The 19,475-nt window shown below is 41.5% G+C and overlaps 1 protein-coding gene across 2 annotated transcripts; it reads right to left on the bottom strand.

Moving 5' to 3' along the window:
• Positions 1 to 66: 66 nt before the first annotated feature.
• Positions 67 to 19,384, bottom strand: LOC115180451 (ATP-dependent DNA helicase Q1). 2 transcript variants are annotated; one of them, XM_029742547.1, is made up of 15 exons: positions 19,282 to 19,384; positions 16,040 to 16,112; positions 15,309 to 15,512; positions 7,773 to 7,952; positions 6,849 to 6,955; positions 6,550 to 6,748; positions 6,089 to 6,255; positions 5,830 to 5,911; positions 5,450 to 5,716; positions 5,061 to 5,199; positions 4,864 to 4,955; positions 4,475 to 4,691; positions 4,004 to 4,154; positions 2,858 to 2,980; positions 67 to 1,265 (listed from the first exon to the last, which is right to left on the bottom strand). In XM_029742547.1, the coding sequence occupies exons 2-14, from the start codon at positions 16,059 to 16,061 to the stop codon at positions 2,885 to 2,887; spliced, it is 1,923 nt and encodes a 640-aa protein (XP_029598407.1). In that variant the 5' UTR covers positions 16,062 to 16,112; positions 19,282 to 19,384; the 3' UTR covers positions 67 to 1,265; positions 2,858 to 2,884. The 2 variants fall into 2 exon arrangements, with proteins under 2 accessions (XP_029598407.1, XP_029598408.1); XM_029742548.1 differs by having other exon boundaries at positions 4,025 to 4,154.
• Between the last annotated feature and the right edge of the window lie 91 nt (positions 19,385 to 19,475).

Here is a 19,475-nt window from a genome sequence, read left to right as displayed (position 1 = left end):
CCAGAAGAGGGTGCAAAAACTAACTTTACAACCAAAAGATTAAAATGGAAATGGTCACATGAAACATTTACATTTTAAAATCAGATTTTTTATTAATGATAGCTAAAGATATATACTGTGTTCCTCAAATGTGAATGGACCTTCTTATTCCAAAGCTGCAGTGCAGTATTATAAAACGTATTAGAGTGAATCAAATTCACTAGCGTGCACATTGTGGCTGTTAGATTAGGATATGCTCGAATATAAAAAAAAAAGTGACATAATACATTGTGAAAACATTCTTCAGTTCAACAAACCTTTCAATTCATGCGAGTTAGTTTATCCAAAGTAAAATATTGAAATGTCAGCAAAAACAGCTCTTCATCTTAGGCTAACAGTGGTATTGATCCAACCGTAAAATAAAACTAACTTGGATGGGGATATTCTGTCACAGCCAATCCAGAAAAATAGAACATCAAGTGGTACAGAAAAAAGTAGACTCGTCTGCCCCAGGGCTCTAGGTCTGGCAAAGTGAGACGTGAAAGAGAGAGATACAGTATTGTCCACATCTGAATGTTAACTGTCCCAGGGAAGGTCAAGATTCATCTTTGGATGAGTTTCCTTCTGGAGCTGACTCTGGTCCACAGGTTGCGTGCCGTCCGGGCGATGGTTGAGCCACGGGGGAGGCGCAGGCTCTTTAGTGGCTCTCTGATACAGGCCAGCACCCCTGGGTCTGAGCACCCCTGATTCTGCAAGTACTCATGGGAAATGTAGTTTATCCGCCTCAGCTGGTTGCTGTAGTAGTTCCTCAGGTCACAGAGCTCCTCCACTGCAGCCTCAGAGATGATGGAGACCTGGGAGGGAGAGTTGACCAATGCTGGCCTCCGGTGGTCAGAGTCTGTAACTGCACCTTCTGAAGGAGCTGGGCACACAGCAGTACAGGGTTTCCTACGCTTCTTTTGAGGGGTTGTTGATTTAGGTTTTGAATTTAGTTTTAATGGTGGTAGCGGGGATTCGATGTCATTAACTTTCTCTATAATATTGATCTCTACGTCTACTTCAATGGCAGTGGGCTGGGCAGCAGCAGGGTCATTCTGGTCGTACCCTGTCTGACTTTCTGTCTGGTCATGGTCCTTGTCTTGTTTCCTGGCCAGATTCTGATGCTCTTTATCCATCTTGATCAGTTTGTTGTGTCTGGGAGGGGGAGTGCTGCTGTCGTTGGGGGCAACGGGAGGAGGAGACTGGGAGGTCACCACCTCTTTAACTCCAGCAGCTAATTGGTCCTCCTATGGGAGACAACAGGAAGTGTCAGTGACCCCTGACTTTACTGAAGAACCAATCCTAAATCGAAGATGGTTGATTTGGGATTGGGCATGTTGTTATACAGAACCATGTTAGTGAACCCCAATGTTAGTGTGGCATAACGCGAGTTAGTGAAAGCATGCTCCATAATGAATCTACAGCCATGTGTGTAGACATTGACAGGACATACACACATTACTGAGTAAGGACACAAACCATGAAAGCTGTAACAATGGTTATGAGTGTTTACAGAAATACAGTACCAGTCAAAAGTTTGGACACACCTACTCATTCAAGGGTTTTTCTTTATTTTTACCATTTTCTACATTGTAGAATAATGGTGAAGTCAAACTATGAAATACCACATATGGAATCATGTAGTAACCAAAAATGTGTTAAACAAATCAATATTTTATATTTGAGATTCTTCAAAGTAGCCACCCTTTGCCTTGATGACAGCTTTGCACACTCTTGGCATTCTCTCAGCCAGCTTCATGAGGAATGCTTTTTCAACAGTCTTGGACTGTGTTTTGTGTCACTGTCCTGTTGAAAAACAAATAAGCTCAAACCAGATGGGATGGCATATCGCTGCAGAATGCTGTGGTAGCCATGCTGGTTAAGTGTGCCTTGAATTCTAAATAAATCACTGACGGTGTCACCAGCAAAGCACCATCACACCTCCTCCATGCTTCACGTGGGAACCACACATGCAGAGATCATCCGTTCACCTACTCTGCGTCTCACAAAGATGCGGCGGTTGGAACCAAAAATCTAAAATGTGGACTCATCAGACCAAAAGGACAGATTTCCACCGGTCTAATGTCCATTGCTCATTTTTCTTGGCCCAAGCAAGTCTCTTCTTCTTATTGGTGTCCTTTAGTAGTGGTTTCTTTGCAGCAAAGGCCTGATTCACGCAGTCTCCTCTGAAAAGTTGATATTGAATGTGTCTGTTATTTGGGGTTCAATCTGAGGTGCAGTTAACTCTAATGAACGTATCCTCTGCAGCAGAGGTAACTCTGGGTCTTCTTTTCCTGTGGCAGTCCTCATGAGTGCCAGTTTCATAATAGCACTTGATGGTTTTTGCGACTGCACTTGAAAAAACTTTCAAAGTTCTTGACATTTTCCAGATTGACTGACTGTCATTAAGGGACGAAATTCCACAGGCACACATGTTAATTGAAATGCATTCCAGGTGACTACCTCATGAAGCTGGTTGAGAGAATGCAAAGCTGTCATCAAGGCAAAGGGTGGCTACTTTAAAGAATCTCCAATATATTTGTTTTGGTTACTACATGATTCCATATGTATTATTTCATAGTTTTGATGTCTTCACTATTATTCTACAATGTAAAAAAAGAAAAACCCTGGAATGAGTAGGTAGGTCCAAACTTTTGAACAGTACTGTATGACATCATGCATATTCTATTATTTTATGAATAATTATGCATTCTGTAAGGATATCATTCAGGGCCCAACGTTACAGATTTGTCTTTAACCTGATTGACATACACAAGGTTGCCCAGACAGTGTCATGCCATAGATGCAGTGGGTTGAATAGAGAATCAGGGAACTGTACTTTTTCTTTGGTCTCTTCAGGGGGGAACTAGAGGTCTTTCTTGACTTTCTTGGTGACAGGGTAGTTTGCAGCATTGTCACCAGATCTCTTTCCTTCTTTGGTCTTTACCTGGGACACTTTTACCTGTAGGTCATCAACAACAGCTTTAACCTGTCTGTCTCTCACATACACACACATTCACTCACTCATTCACCTAAGCTAGGTGTGGGTAATAACGTAAGAGAAGGGTTTAAGAATTGACATGGGAGAACCAGAAACATGAATCATTCCCATATCAAGGTGTTAGGATTGTGATCAGCCATTACCGGCACCTTGGTCACCTTTAGCAAATATCAACATGGATTAGATAAGTAGGTCTAGATCTCAGCACCACCCAAAACCACAGGTGTTGTACACTTGGAACCCTGATATCGGCGCCTGTCTGGTACTACGCAACAAACACTACATTGTTTAGAAAACCTATAGCATTAGAACTACAGTGATTTACATATACAGTGATTAGGGATATGTTTTGTTTACAGTAAGCGTGCTAATGACAATCAAGGGTGATGGTAAGAATGATTTTACTCAATCTTTAAAATAATAATTGACATTGATAAAAGGGAAAACACTGATTTTGTTGGCGATTGATTGAATAATAGAATCAAAATGCTGAGAGAAAAAAAATGTGATCCTTCATCCGATGGCCTGAAAGGAAAAGAAACTGACAACATAGTTCACTTACCTGCAGGTAAGTAGCCAAGTAAACAATAGGAGGTACACAGAGCAGATACAGAGAAGACTAAACAGATTGAAAGGGCAGAGAGAAGACGGGGCAAAGACATACAAGGAGATGAGCATTGAGACGGTGAGAAAACAAGTTGAGTAAAGTACTACTTTAAAACAGGGAAATAATTACACTGAAATATTTCAGTCAGAAGTGCAGAAGGAGAAATAGAAAAAATGTGATAAGCAGAAAAGATGAGACATGATGTATGCATTTTCAGACAAAAGTGGCTTCCCATCTGCACGGGCTAGAAAAAAATGACAACCAAAAAAAGCTATTACCAGGTAGTCATTTATCATATCGATTCCATGCAGATGGAGGAGGCCACTTTAGTCTCTTGAGATGCACCCAAAGGCTTCCTGTCTGAATGATTCCTGTACCGTTTGCTGTGTAGTACTGACCGTGTTGGCGTCCAGGCCTGTCCTCCTCATCTTCATGGTGATGGAGTGACTCTGGTTCTTCAGCAGTGGTGCCTTACGACCCAGCTTCAGGTAGAAGTAGGTGGTGTACGGAGTGAAACTGAAGTCTTCACTGTGGAGAAGAGGGGGAAAAAGGGGATCAAACAAAGATCAACATTCTAAAAGCAACCAGCTGTGCAGTAGTACAAGTCCATTGTGACCTCACAATTCTCTCCAGACGCCACTCTTGACAACCCTATTTGTCCTTAGTCAGTACCTGATGTAAGGATGTGTTCTTTAGAGAGGTACAGCCTAAAGTGAAAACAATTTTTGTTGCAAAGGTTTTTCCTATTGTGTGCTGAACATGCCCTAGGTCGTAGGCCTACCTGAGGTATCCCTGCAGCAGTAAGCATATTGAACTGGTAAAGGGCTTAAAGTTAAGTCAGTCAGTACCTGAGGTAGCCCTGCAGCAGTAGGCTTGTGATGATGGCCTCCACCTCCAGGCGAGACAGGGTGGTGGTCTGGATCATCTTCCTGCGTTTGGCCGGACCCTTCCCCATCCACGCCTCGGTCACCTTCAGGGGGGTCAGTTTCTCATCCAGAGTGCCCGCCAGTTCCACAATCTGGACCACATCTTTAGCATGCTGCGTGATGTCCACTGTGATGTAGTCTGGATAGAAACACAGGCATCTTAGGTATGAAGACTCAACATAAATGATGGCAGATCTTTCAATTCGATGGAGTGTAACTCATATGTCCAATTCCAAATCTACTCCTACGCCCCTAGCACGCCATGTACGTTGGATTTGAAAAGTGGTATGTTCACTATATTGTATACATACCATTGCCATGGCGACAGACGTCACACATCTCGTTGCATCCTTCATCGTCCCAAACCTCATCAAAGTGAACAGCGATCACTGAGCGCCGACACCTTAAAACAATAGAGATACTCACGTACTGTACTCTTGATCCTCACACAGATATCTACACAACTGAAATGGTCAATAAGAGCGTTGTTATTGATCCAGCTCAGTACCTGTCTACATTCTGACAGTAGTCGACCATGGTCAGCAGCTTCTGTTGTCCTACGTTCTCCATGACAACCATGGTGCTGATCCTGAAGATGTCGTTGAAGCCAAAGTACACAATGCAGTCAGCCGGCTTATCGTCTCTGCCTGGAGGAACGGAGAGAACCATGGTAAAGATATGGGAAAATAAGTTCAGAGTTTTAAGAGGAAAAGAGTTTAAAAACAAACTGGCTACTCCCATGGCTGCGGTCGAAGTAGAAGCGCAGTTGGAAAATCAGAGGGGGGGGGAAAAAATATTTCAAATGTAGAATAGTATTTCGTCATTTTCTGAGGTCAAGGGATCCGGTGTTGTTTCTAAATTATCACATTTTTGAGTGGGGAGAAAAGAGTTGTCTACCTGCTCGTCCACTCTCCTGATAGTAGTTCTCTATGGACTTGCTGATGGTGTGATGGATGACAAATCTGACGTCAGCTTTGTCGATCCCCATCCCGAACGCCACAGTAGCTACCACCACCTGGATCTTGTTGGTGGCCCATTTGCGATGAACCTGTGACTTGTCCTCTGGATTCATGTTAGCGTGGTATGAAGATGCATTGACGCCTTTCTTCTGTAGGTCTGCTGACACCGTCTCCGCATCCTTCTGGGAAAACACGTACACTATCCCTGCCAAAAGCAGAAGCATAATACCTCAAAAGTCTGGATAACAAGCTGCCGATGGTTTCGAAAATGGGACAAACTGAATTTTGACCTATCCGTTGTTTTTCCTTTCAAAGTACCTGACTGGTCCTTATATCTCTCCTTGATCAGTGCGGAGATGTCACTGATTGAATCATCACTGATCGAGTCTTTAAGGCGTACCTGAGAGACACAAAAACAGTACAGATCCTCAATTCTTCTGTGCAGAGATACAGCGGGAATCTAACAAGCATCCCCTTTAAAAATACACACACGTGTGTTACTAAAGGTCAAAAGAACATCAACAGGTGTTTGCCAAGCAGGTGGCGGCCAGGTGTGTATAGTTGCCATGACGCCCACCTCGTAGTAGAGGTTGGTGCGGTTGAAGGAGGCGGTGAGTGTGATTGGCTCAGGGACACACAGGATCTTCTGACAGTCCTTTAGAACACTGCTGGTTGCCGTGGCCGTCAGCCCTAGCAACGGAACCTTTGGGAATTGCCTCTTCAGGATCCCCAGGAGCTTGTAGTCTGGCGGAAGAGGAAGGTTAGTTGGCTATCAGCCCAACACAAAACTCCCTGCATACACCTTAGAATGAAGCAATCTATTGGGCATGCATTCTAAGTGGTATGCATAGAGATACATTGAAGTGTTCTGTTTAATTATATGGTGATATCCTTGTTTGGGTATTGTAACGTAAAGAAGAATTATTAGAATTCTACTTTGAGTGATTTGTTTGAGTAGCCCTTTACCTTCCAAAACAAAGTAAGGAGACTAATAAAAAGTAAGTAGTCCATATACAGTACAGTTGCACGGTCTCTCACCAGGTCTGAAGTCATGTCCCCACTGGCTGCAGCAGTGCACCTCGTCCACAGCAATACGGCTAAGCCTGCCTGCATTGTAGGCCTTCTCCAGCCTCGACATCAGCAGCTTGCTCTTCGCGATCTTCTCTGGAGTCACATACAGCAGCTTGAAAGGCGCTTTGGCGTCCGTCATCTCAGCTAGGACCATTTTAGCATGTTCCTGAGGTACATAGCAGAAGTCAAATCAAACACGAATCCTACAGCTATAATCATAATCAATACCAGCAAAGTATCAATAATGTGTTTGTGTTGGTCATTACCTTACTGCTGGATGCGTTGAGAGAGACGGCTTCAACGTCGATGGACTTTAAGTACATGAGCTGATCCTCCATCAGAGAAACTAGAGGAGTTACTACCAGCGTGAAACCTGGCAGCACACAAACACACGTTAAAAAACACTGCAGCGAGTAATGGCTGCAACCATCTGCGGTCAGGACTCTAAAGTGCAACCAATTTAGTCGCATATGTGACCAAATATTTTGCTGTGCGCCCAGGAGTTTTATTTTTGTAGCACAGTGCGCCTTTTTAAACTTTGTTCAGTCATGTTACCTCATTGGCTAGCTAGCTAACATCCTGGTAACTTTACCAGTATATCCAAACATTTGGGGGCACAGAAAGAAAAAGGGACAGCTTTTTCAGGAGAGCAATGGATGAATGGCAGAGCTCCTGCATGTCATCACAAACCTGACGTTCTTAAAGATAGAAATTATACACTAACGTAATGCATCTCAATAGGAAAATAGTGCTTTTACACAATGTAGAAACCTAATATTCCACAAATTCCTTTGAAATTTCAATGACAGGTATTCGTATTAACATTTTAGCCTTTATAATAAACTCATGTCTTTACTTTGTTACATATTAGTTTCTAAGGTATAACATGTGGTTCAAAAGTAAGTCAAGTTCATATAGGTCCAATATGTGCTGTATCACAATTATTATTATTTTTTTTTATCTTATTTTCTGGTGCTCCTAAATTTCATGTGGTGCTCCTAACTTTTTAAAATTAGGAGCACCAGTGCTACCAATGAAAATGTTAATTTAGAGCCCTGTCTGCAGTATGTGTTTGCACAGCACACACAATTATTCAATGAACTGTAACATTAGTGTTATCAGTATATGCACCTGCATGCATTTTGTGTATGTGTGTGTGTGTGTGTGTGTGTGTGTAGTTCTCCCCTTACCCTCAGAGCAGACTGCAGGTAGCTGATAGCAGAGGCTTTTCCCTCGTCCAGTGGGCATCACTAGGAAGAGGTCTTTACCAGACATACTAAGGTTGATGGCCTTCAGCTGGAGAGCACGAAACTTAGAGAGCTGGAAAACATCCTTCAGATTCTGCTCCAGCTCTGTTGACCACGAGAAATCTAGGTTTGGAAAGAAAACATTCAAGCATGTCAAAATACAGTACAGCAATATTTTCAGCCTTCAAGATTGTAGCCCACCTAATAAAATAGCACTTTAGACACAATCTACATATTTATTTTTGCTTTAAATTTAACTGCGCAATTCAGCTCCTGGAAAGATATATCTGATGTGTTTACATCCAAAAAGATAGGCAGAGTTCAAATACATGTGTATTCGATTATTAGTTATTTAAAATATGTATTTGAGTATTTTCAAATAATGTGGCCCGAATCAACTACTTCTATTGGATGTATTTTAATTTCCTATAATTAGCCTACTATTTGAAAGTATTTTCAAATACTATTTTCAAAATACCTGGGTTAAACGTATGGGAGTGTATTTGAGTCAGTGTATGAGCATTGGCAAATACATACCAATATTCAACTACCGTACTTGTCTTTTAAAAAAAAAAAAAAAAAATCTGAGTACTTCCTTAGAAATGTATGTGAAAGTAATTGAGATATTTGAAATAGTATTTGGAACCCAGGTCTGGAACATATTACACACACAGCAGTGTGGTTGTGCTTCTCAATTCATTTACCGTAATTTCCGGACTATCAAGCGCACCTTAATATAAGCCGCACCCACTGAATTAAAAAAAATATATTATTTTGAACATAAATAAGCCGCACATGTCTATAAGCCGCAGGTGCCTACCGGTACATTGAAACAAATTAACTTTACACAGGCTTTATCGAAACACGGCTTGTAACAAAAATAAATAGGCTTAATCGAAACACGGCTTGTAACAAAAAATAAAAAATTTGCAGTAAACAGTAGCCTACCAAGAAAGTCATTGGTCACTATCTTCCTCCTCCGGTGCACTGAAACCACTCAGAGTTGAATAGCCTCAGAATTGCTTCATCCGATATTGGATCGTTTTCATTGTCGCTCTCGTCACTTTCATCCAGAGGCAAATCCCCCGCTGAGCCCTCTTCAACACGCAGGAGTCCAGCGTTTCGAAACCCGTTGATGATAGTGGATTTTTTGACAATGCTCCACGCTGTCAGGACCCACTGGCAGACTTGACCATAAGTTGCTCTTCGCATGCGGCCCGTTTTAGTGAAGGATTTCTCCCCACTTGTCATCCAAGCCTCCCACTGAACACGGAGCGCCACCTTAAATGCACGATTTACACTGATGTCGAGTGGCTGCAAATACTTTGTTGTGCCCCCAGGAATCAGGGTGACAAAATGACTACTGTAATCAGAATGATGGGAAGTTTGAGCGCGCTCGATTTAATCTAAACAGTAAACAAAAAAGTTGTTTGACCTTAACCCGTTTGGCAATTTCATTGGTCTAATGAAAGCTTCATGCCGCCAAAAAACTGAGCACATCACAGAATGTGAAAATCCATATATTAGCCGCGTCATTGTTTAAGCCGCGACGTTCAAAGCGTGGGAAAAAAGTTGCGGCTTATAGTCCGGAAATTACGGTAACAAACATTGTAGAATGATAGTGAATACATCAAAACTATGAAATAACACATATGGAGTCATGTACAGCCGTGGCCAAAAGTTTTGAGAACGACAAATATTAATTTTCAAAGTTATATGATGGCAATTTGCATATACTCCAGAATGTTTTGAAGAGTGATCAGATGAAATGCAATTAATTGCAAAGTCCCTCTTTGCCATGCAAATGAACTGAATCCCCCAAAAAAACATTTCCACTGCATTTCAGCCCTGCCACAAAAGGACCAGCTGACATCATGTCAGTGATTCTCTCGTTAACACAGGTGTGAGTGTTCACGAGGACAAGGCTGGAGATCACTCTGTCATGCTGATTGAGTTCGAATAACAGACTGGAAGCTTCAAAAGGAGGGTGGTGCTTGGAATCATTGTTCTTCCTCTGTCAGCCATGGTTACCTGCAAGGAAACACGTGCCGTCATCATTGCTTTGCACAAAAAGGGCTTCACAGGAAAGGATATTGCTGCCAGGAAGATTGCACCTAAATCAACCATTTATCGGATCTTCAAGAACTTCAAGGAGAGCGGTTCAATTGTTGTGAAGAAGGCTTCAGGGCGCCCAAAAAAGTCCAGCAAGCGCCAGGACCGTCTCCTAAAGTTGATTCAGCTGCAGGATCGGGGCACCACCAGTACAGAGTTTGCTCAGGAATGGCAGCAGGCAGGTGTGAGTGCATCTGCACGCACAGTGAGGTGAAGACTTTTGGAGGATGGCCTGGTGTCAAGAAGGGCAGCAAAGAAGCCACTTCTCTCCAGGAAAAACATCAGGGACAGACTGATATTCTGCAAAAGGTACAGGGATTGGACTGCTGAGGACTGGGGTAAAGTCATTTTCTCTGATGAATCCCCTTTCCGATTGTTTGGGGCATCCAGAAAAAAGCTTGTCCGGAGAAGACGAGGTGAGCGCTACCATCAGTCCTGTGTCATGCCAACAGTAAAGCATCCTGGGACCATTCATGTGTGGAGTTGCTTCTCAGCCAAGGGAGTGGGCTCACTCACAATTTTGCCTAAGAACACAGCCATGAATAAAGAATGGTACCAACACATCCTCCGAGAGTAACTTCTCCCAACCATCCAGGAACAGTTTGGTGACGAACAATGCTTTTTCCAACAGTCTTGAAAGAGTTCCCACATATGCTGAGCACTTGTTGGCTGCTTTTCCCTTCACTCTGCGTTCAAACTCATCCCAAACCATCTCAATTGGGTTGAAGTTGGGTAAATGTGGAGGCCAGGTCATCTGATGCAGCACTCCATCCCCACTCTCTTGGTCAAATAGCCCTTACACAGCCTGGAGGTGTGTTTGGGGTCATTTTCCCGTTGAAAAACAAATGACAGTCCCACTAAGCGCAAACCAGATGGGATGGCGTATCGCTACAGAATTCTGTGGTAGCCATGCTGGTTGAGTGCTTCAAAATTCTGCCTTGAATTCTAAATAAATCACAAGTGTCACCAGCAAAGCCCCATCACACCTCCTCCTCCAGGCTTCACAGTGGGAACCACACATGCAGAGATCATCCGTTCACCTACTCTGTGTCTCACAAAGATACAGCGGTTGAAACCAAAAACCTAGAATTTGGACTCATCAGACCAAAGAACAGATTTCCACCACTCTAATGTCCATTGCTCGTGTTTCTTGGTCCAAGCAAGTCTCTTCTTATTAATGGTGTCCTTTAGTAGTGGTTTCTTTGCAGCAATTCGACCATGAAGGCCTGATTCACGCAGTCTCCTCTGAACAGATGATGTGTCTGTTATTTGAACTCTGTGAAGCATTTATTTGGGCTGCAATCTGAGGTACAGTTAACTCTAATGAACTTATCCTCTGCAGCAGAGGTAACTCTGGGTCTTCTTTTCCTGTGGCAGTCCTCAGCCAGTTTTTTTCATAGCGCTTGATGTTTTTTGCGACTGCACTTGAAGAAACTTCAAAGTTCTTGAAATGTTCCTTATTGACTGACCTTCATATCTTAAAGTAATGATGGACTGTTGTTTCTCTTTGCTTGTTTGAGCTGTTCTTGCCATAATATGGACTTGGTCTTTTACCAAATATCTTCTGTTCACCACCCCTACCTTGTCACAACACAACTGATTGGCTCAAACACATTAAGAAGAAAGGAAATTCCACAAGGCACACCTGTTAATTGAAATGCATTCCAGGTGACTACCTCATGAAGCTAGTTGAGAGAATGCCAAGAGTGTGCAAATCTGTCATCAAGGCAAAGGCTGGCTACTTTGAAGAATCTCAAATATAAAAATATTTTTTTATTTGTTTAACACTTATTTTGGTTACTACATGATTCCATATGTGTTATTTCATAGTTTTGATGTCTTCACTATTATTCTACAATGTAGAAAATAGTAAAAAATAAAGAAAAACCCTGGAATGAGCAGGTGTGTCCAAACTTTTGACTGGTACTGTACACACAGACACACTGTACAAAACATTAGGAACACCTGCTCTTTCCATGACATGGACTAGGGTTGTTAAGGTTAACTGTTAATCGGTTAGCTGAAAATACATTTGACCGATCATGCTTCTCCGTCTATAGGTTCATTAGCATAATTTTATTTTGGGGAATTAAATTGGCGCGTGTGTATTTTTGTTGGTCGTCATGCATTTTATTTATCCCGTGCGCACAGCATACAGAGCCTATTTTGAAGAGCGGAATAGCCTACCACCTGTCAGACAACGCGAGAATAGCTCCTCAAAAAGCCTGTAGGTTACTGGAGTGAAACCTGCTTTTGTAAGCCCAGTCATTACGCAACAAATCGCGTGTTCATTTTGATGGCCACGATTAAAAAAAGGAGCTATTTTTATTTCTCTCTCTCACCTCCCATTCGCCATTTGGATGCATAGGCTATATATAGCCTGCCAACCATTGACTATCAGCGCGTCACACACCACTTTAATGTCTGCTTGAGGCAGTATAATTGTTTGAAACCTGAACGTTTTAAATTACTTGAAATAACGAGGCGTGTCTTACCTTACTTCAAAGTAGCCTTGCAAAAAAAATCCATCCATAGAAACGTGGAGGCAATTATTTTATAATGACTTCCTCATGCCATTAACCAGGATTTCTCTCCTGTTCTATTGGTTTTCATATAAACTTTACTTCGTTGTCCAGAAGCCAAAGGCACAATCCTAGACATATAAGCAATCCATCATAGTAGTTGCTATTAGACGCTTTCTAAAGGAAAAGGTCACATCTGGCACTGCTCGCATTAGGTGCGCACTTTAGAACTGTGTTTTCCGCTAAATGCATTTAAGCAAAATGCTTTATTAGCTGTTTCATGACAGGAGTCGCATGTTCAATAATAGGTTATAGCCTTTTGACTCTAAGACGATAGCCTTGACATTGTTGCATGTTTCCATTAAGCTCGTAATGAACAATGTTGGGTCCTTGTACAGTTGAAGTCGGAAGTTTACATACACCTTAGCCAAATACATCAATTTTTCACAATTCCTGACATTTAATCCTAGTAAAAGAATCCCTGTCTTAGGTTACTAAGGATCACCACTTTATTTTAATAATGTGAAGTGTTAGAATAATAGTAGAGAGAATGATTTATTTCAGCTTTTATTTCTTTCATCACATTCCCAGTGGGTCAGAAGTTTACATACACTCAGTTAGTATTTGGTAGCATTGCCTTTAAATTGTTTAACTTGGGTCAAACGCTTTGGGTAGCCTTCCACAAGCTTCCCACAATAAGTTGGGTGAATTTTGGCCCATTCCTCCTGACAGAGCTGGTGTAACTGAGTCAGGTTTGTAGGCCTCCTTGCTCGCACATGCTTTTTCAGTTATGCACACACATTTTCTAGAGGATTGATGTCAGGGCTTTGTGACGGCCACTCCAATGCCTTGACTTTGTTGTCCTTAAGCCATTTTGCCACAACTTTGGAAGTATGCTTGGGGTCATTGTCCATTTGGAAGACCCATTTGCGACCAAGCTTTAACTTCCTGGCTGATGTCTTGAGATGTTGCTTCAATATATCCACATAATTTTCATTCCTCATGATGACATCTATTTTGTGAAGAGCACCAGTCCCTCCTGCAGCAAAGCACCCCTACAACAAGATGCTGCCACCCCCGTGCTTCACGGTTGGGATGGTGTTCTTTGGCTTGCAAGTCTTCCCCATTTTTCCTCCAAACATAACGATGGTCATTATGACCAAACAGTTCTATTTTTGTTTCATCAGACCAAAGGACATTTCTCCAAAAAGTACAATCTTTGTCCACATGTGCAGTTGCAAACCGTAGTCTGGCTTTTTTATGGCAGTTGTGGAGCAGTTGCTTCTTCCTTGCTCAGCGGCCTTTCAGGTTATGTTGATATAGGACTTGTTTTACTGTGGACATAGATACTTTTGTACCTGTTTCCTCCAGCATCTTCACAAGGTCCTTTGCTGTTGTTGTGGGATTGATTTGCACTTTTCGCACCAAAGCATGTTCATCTCTAAGAGATAGAAGACATCTCCTTCCTGAGCGGTATGACGGCGGCGTGGTCCCATGGTGTTTATACTTGCGTACTATTGTTTGTACAGATGAACGTGGTACCTTCAGGCGTTTGGAAATTGCTCCCAAGGATGAACAAAACTTGTGGAGGTCTACAATTATTTTTCTGAGGTCTTGGCTGATTTCTTTTGATTTTCCCATGTCAAGCAAAGAGGCACTGAGTTTGAAGGTAGGCCTTGAAATGCATCCACAGGTACATCTCCAATTGACTCAAATAATGTCAATCAGAAGCTTCTAAAACCATGACATAATTTTCTGGAATTTTCCAAGCTGTTTAAAGGCACAGTCAACTTAGTGTATGTAAACTTCTGACCCACTGGAATTGTGATACAGTGAATTATAAGTGAAATAATCTGTCTGTAAACAATTGTTGGAAAAATTGCTTGTCATGCACAAAGTAGATGTCCTAACCAACTTGCCAAAACTATAGTTTGTTAACAAGAAATTTGTGGAGTGGTTGAAAAACGAGTTTTAATGACTCCATCCTAAGTGTATGTAAACTTCCGACTTCAACTGTATGCATGCATAGTATCAGAGAGGAAGAAGCGATGCGAGAGGTTTCACTCTCGCCAAAATATGTCCAATGCTTTTCTATGGGCTTATTTTGGGCCTAAGCTTGTCGCCTGCCTTCTCGCCTTGGGACGACTCCCATTGTTAGGGCGGAAATGTAAGCATCTCGTCATTACATTCAGATCTCTGATAGTATTTTCTGTTGGTCACCTCGTTTTTTTGCCGTTTGTTGACCGGTTAATAAGGGTCAGTTAGTCGGCAGCACAATTTACCGAAATTTGCATCCCTAACATAGGGTGAATACAGGGGAAAGCCATCATCCCTTATTGAGGTCAATTGTTTAATCCACTTCAAATTAGAGTACATGAAGGGGTGGAGACAGGTTAAAGAAGGATTTTTAATCCTTGAGACAATTGAGACATGGATTGTGCATGTGTGCCATTCAGAGGTTGAATGGGCAAGACAAACGATTTAAGTGCCTCTGACCGAAGTATGATAGTAGATGCCAGGCACACCGGTTTTGAGTGTGTCAAGAACTGCAACGCTGCTGGGTTTTTCACACTCAACAGTTTCCTGTGTGTATCAAGAATGGTCCAACCACCCAAAGCACATCATGAAAACTTGACAACTGTGGGAAGCATTGGAGTCAACATGGGCCAGCATCCCGGTTGAACGCTTTCGACACCTTGCAGAGTCCATGCCCTGACGATTTGAGGCTGTTCTGAGGGCAAAGGGAAGTGCAACTGAATATTAGGAAGGTGTTCTTAATGTTTTGTACACTCCGTGTATATTGTACATATGTGCCACATCCTATACATTGTAGCCTCTACCGTACCATCATTCTCATAGCGCAGCAGCTCCTGCTTGGTCATTGCAGGTCCAGATCCAGAGGGCTGGGTGGAGTCACATGGCTCTTCCAGCCTGCAGAGCAGCTGTTTCTTCTTGGAGGTCAGGCTAGCCTGCTTCTCCAGCAGCTCAGCTATCTGCAGCGCCACCACCTCCAGCTCGGCCTCCACAGAGTCCAGCTCTGCCTGCACGTCTGGGGAGGAGAATATTAACAAAAAATAAAACCATCATTATTTGCTGTATTCAACGTGCTCTATGGTATCTACTACTTACGATGGAGCATTCATGTAACACACATGCCCCTCTGGTAGGGAGGAGAACATTAGGTTAATAACTATATTATCTTTAAATGACTTTTTCCTGTAATCAAAGCTCACTACGGTATCTAGGCCCTACATAGAAATAATCTAGAATATGCATTGAACATCCTTGTAGATAAACACATGTTGGCCAGGGCCTAATATTATTATTATGATATCCATTTCAAAGTTTGTCACAATCTGCCCTGGTTAGCTTTCCTCTGGGACCAATCGCATGTGATCCTATACAAGGAGACTGTCAGGTCTGACACTTCCGAGTCACTAACGACCTGTGTTTCACAGGTAGGGCGCTAATGATGTCAGACACAGATCAGTCTATTTCACAGTCACTGTTTCTCTATGGGTTCGGTACCATACTTTTAAGAAAGGGGAATAGAAATGTGAGATTACATTCACTTACCTTCGGCACTGTCACTGTCCATTTCCAAGGCAAATCTACAACACAATCAACCACCTTGCAGACTTTAATCACTCTGTTGAATAAGGGGGGAAATGGCAGTGTTATGCAATGTAGCCTGCAAGATATCGTGCCTTCAGAAAGAATTCCTACCCCTTATTTTTTTTCCCTCATTTTGTTGGGTTACAGGCAGCCTAAATTTAAAATGGATTGAACTGAGATTGTGTGTCACTGGCCTCTGCCCTAACAATAGGAGTCGTTGTCCCAAAGGTGGGAAGGCAGGCGACAAGTTTAGATCCAAAAATAAGCCCATAGAAACACATTGGCCTTATTTATGGGCAAGTGAAACCTCTCGCTTCGTCTCTTCCGCTATGATTTACACACATACCAAGCCCGTCCCCCTTCCTCTCACGCCAACAAAGTTGAGAGATCACATCTTCCTCTGAAATGGGGTTTCAACTCACTATTTGCATTTGAGGTTTGGTCCAACAGAATCGGTCATATGGACACAAAAACACATTGAGACATTATTTTACAGTAATAGAGAAGTTAAAAAGTTTATCGTTAGAAAAGTTGTCTCAACTACTCAAATTGTGCGCAGAGCAGACTACTAAAACGAGAGTGTCAATGAACATGGATTCTGGAAAATTAATGCTCAAGTTTGTCCGCCCGGCATTGGGGGTACCACTTACCGCTAGCAGCATTTTAGCCAAAGGGCTGTTATTATACTAGCTGTCTAGTCTGTGATTTATAAATATGCAATAAGAATAAAACACAATTAAATAAGTACTTGGCAACTCGTTCTCATTCTGAGAAATAAGGTAGGCCACTTGATTTCAACATCTGAACAAAGTGGACATGCTTTTCAAACAGTTGGAGACAGACAGAAGGGTGTGTTCATAACAATTCAACTGTTCAACTTTGTTTGCTAGCAACTAGATCAAAGTTGTCTAAAGATTAGCTGGCTAATCACTAGCACGTGGGCTTGAGATATTGTTGATGAGACCTGTGTTAATTGTCTAGTGCCTAATGCCTACTACAATAAGTTAGTCATTATCAGTGAATGTGCATTGTGCATGATACTAGTTAAATTTGTAACAAAAAAGGGCATTTTCATAGACATACTTGAAAGCCAGATCAGTGATTATATATATTTTTTTAAATGCAGGTTATTCAAATATTTGTATAAAATAATGAAATTATTAGTGAGTTTTATGGTTGTGGAAGGCTTATTTTTAGTCTAGATATAATTTCACAAGCCCTGAATTCATTAGACTATTGCTGACTGTTTGAAATGCAGTGTATTTGACCTTTAATAGCACAACAATCGCCCAGAAGTTTGAGAAGAAAATAAATTGAGATATAAAATAGAGTTTAATGGTTTTGAAAGGAGAAAACTGAGGATGGATCAACAACACTGAAAATAAATATATTCCAAAACATGCATCCTGTTTGCAATAAGGCACAAATTGCCTTATGCATAAAATGTGGCAAAGAAATTAACTTTATGTCCTGAATACAAAGTGTTATGTTTGGGGCAAATTCAACACAACACATCACTGAGTAGCACTCTCCATATTTTCAAGGATGGTGGTGGCTGCATCATGTTATGGGTATGCTTGTCGTCAGCAAGGACTAGGGAGTTTAAGATAAAAAGAAACGGAATAGAGCCGTTTCTAACTGACACTGGGAAACAAATTCACCTTTCAGCAGGACAATGACCTCAAACACAAGGACAAATCTACACTGGAGTCGCTTACTAAGACGACATTGAATGTTCCTGAGTGGCCTAGTCACAGTTTTTACAAATTGGCTTGAAAATCTATGGCAAGAATTGAAAATGGCTGTCTACCAATGGCCAACAATCAACTTGACAGAACTTGAAGAATTTTTGTAAAAAATTATGTGGAAATATTGTACAATACAGGTGTACAACACTCTAGAGACTTACCCAGAAAGATTTAGCTGTAATCGCTGCCAAAGGTGAGTCTAACATGTATTGACTCAGTGGATTGAATACTTAATTTTTTTTTTTTTACAAATGTTAGAATTTTTCTTCCACTTTGACAAAAAAATTACAATTAAAATCCATTTTAATCTCACCTTGTAAGACAATAAATGTGGAAAAAGTCAAGGGGTGTGCATACTTTCTGAAGGCTCTGTAAATAACATGTAAAACATTGCTTACACAATCTTTCTCCCTCAACATTGGATATGTAAGGGATAATCAACGAGGAGCTATGCGTTCTATGGAAAATAATGAGATGGAAGGTGTGTTTCAAGACATGCTAGCTGAGTAGAACTGCTAGTTTAGCTAACCAAACCATCAGTCCTAGCTTGCCATTATGAAAAATTCAACAATGCCAATAATGTTTTCAATTCGACTATTGCTTTCAAAAGCAGCTCAAACATTAAACATGTAAAGAATGAAATATTGGCAATGAATTCTACAGTGCAATTATACTGTCCATTATTTAGGGAAAGAATGCCCTTCAAGCCAATCAGAAACAAGTATTCAACAATGCCATGGTATAATGTGCATTATAAACTGGGTGGTTCGAGCCCTGAATGCTGATTGGCTGAAAGCTGTGGTATATCTGACCATATACCATGTGTATGACAAAACATTTATCTGTACTGCTCTAATTACATTGGTAACCAGTTTATAATAGCAATAAGGCACCTCGGGGGTTTGCGTCGTGGATATGAACAGCCCTTAGGTGGTATATTGGCCACATACCACACTCCCTCGGGATTTATTTCTTAATTAACCAAGGATATATTATAAACTGTATGCTTAAAATACACTTTGAATCTATCCATACACGAACAAGCTGTTTCCTTGAGCTTTTGGCAAGCAGGCCGGAATGTAAACATTTATTGTGTAAAGTAAACGGACATGTGTGAACCGGGAAAGCCCCCACCCTTCCTCCATGTGGCTTTACCACTTTTCTTAGCTTTTTCTTCACCACATTAGATTGCTAGCCAATGATGGTTAGATAAATAGATTGCCAATGATCAACCACCCTAGCAGAAGGTTAACCAGCCTCCATCGGGAATCAGCCACCTGCTACACCAAACAGCCTAATGTTAATGTTAGCCAACCTGTAGCTGACTAGCTAGCAAATTATACTTCAACTTTTTGACAGCTACATATTTGGCTAGCCATTAATGATACTAACATGTGGGACGAAATTATGGAAAATGAGGGAAAGAGGATGTTGAAAGAACAAAGCAAAACTCACCATCAAAAATGTACTCGCCTCACTTGAGTTTGCACTGTTTATTAGCGCTCCCTTTTTTCTTGATCGTTGCTAGACAGCTCGCGCGGGTGATTTTTTTTTTTTTTTGTGCAGACCAATCAGATTGCTGTTTCACTTTCTCCACGGTATGGGGTACATTCAACAAACCAACTGCAATCAATGCTGAGTAAATGTTG

Source organism: Salmo trutta, chromosome 40 (assembly GCF_901001165.1).
Source record: "Salmo trutta chromosome 40, fSalTru1.1, whole genome shotgun sequence".
In the NCBI taxonomy this organism is placed as follows: domain Eukaryota; kingdom Metazoa; phylum Chordata; class Actinopteri; order Salmoniformes; family Salmonidae; genus Salmo; species Salmo trutta.
Note: the sequence above shows the minus strand (reverse complement) of the source record. Positions and strands in the feature narration are given on the sequence as shown.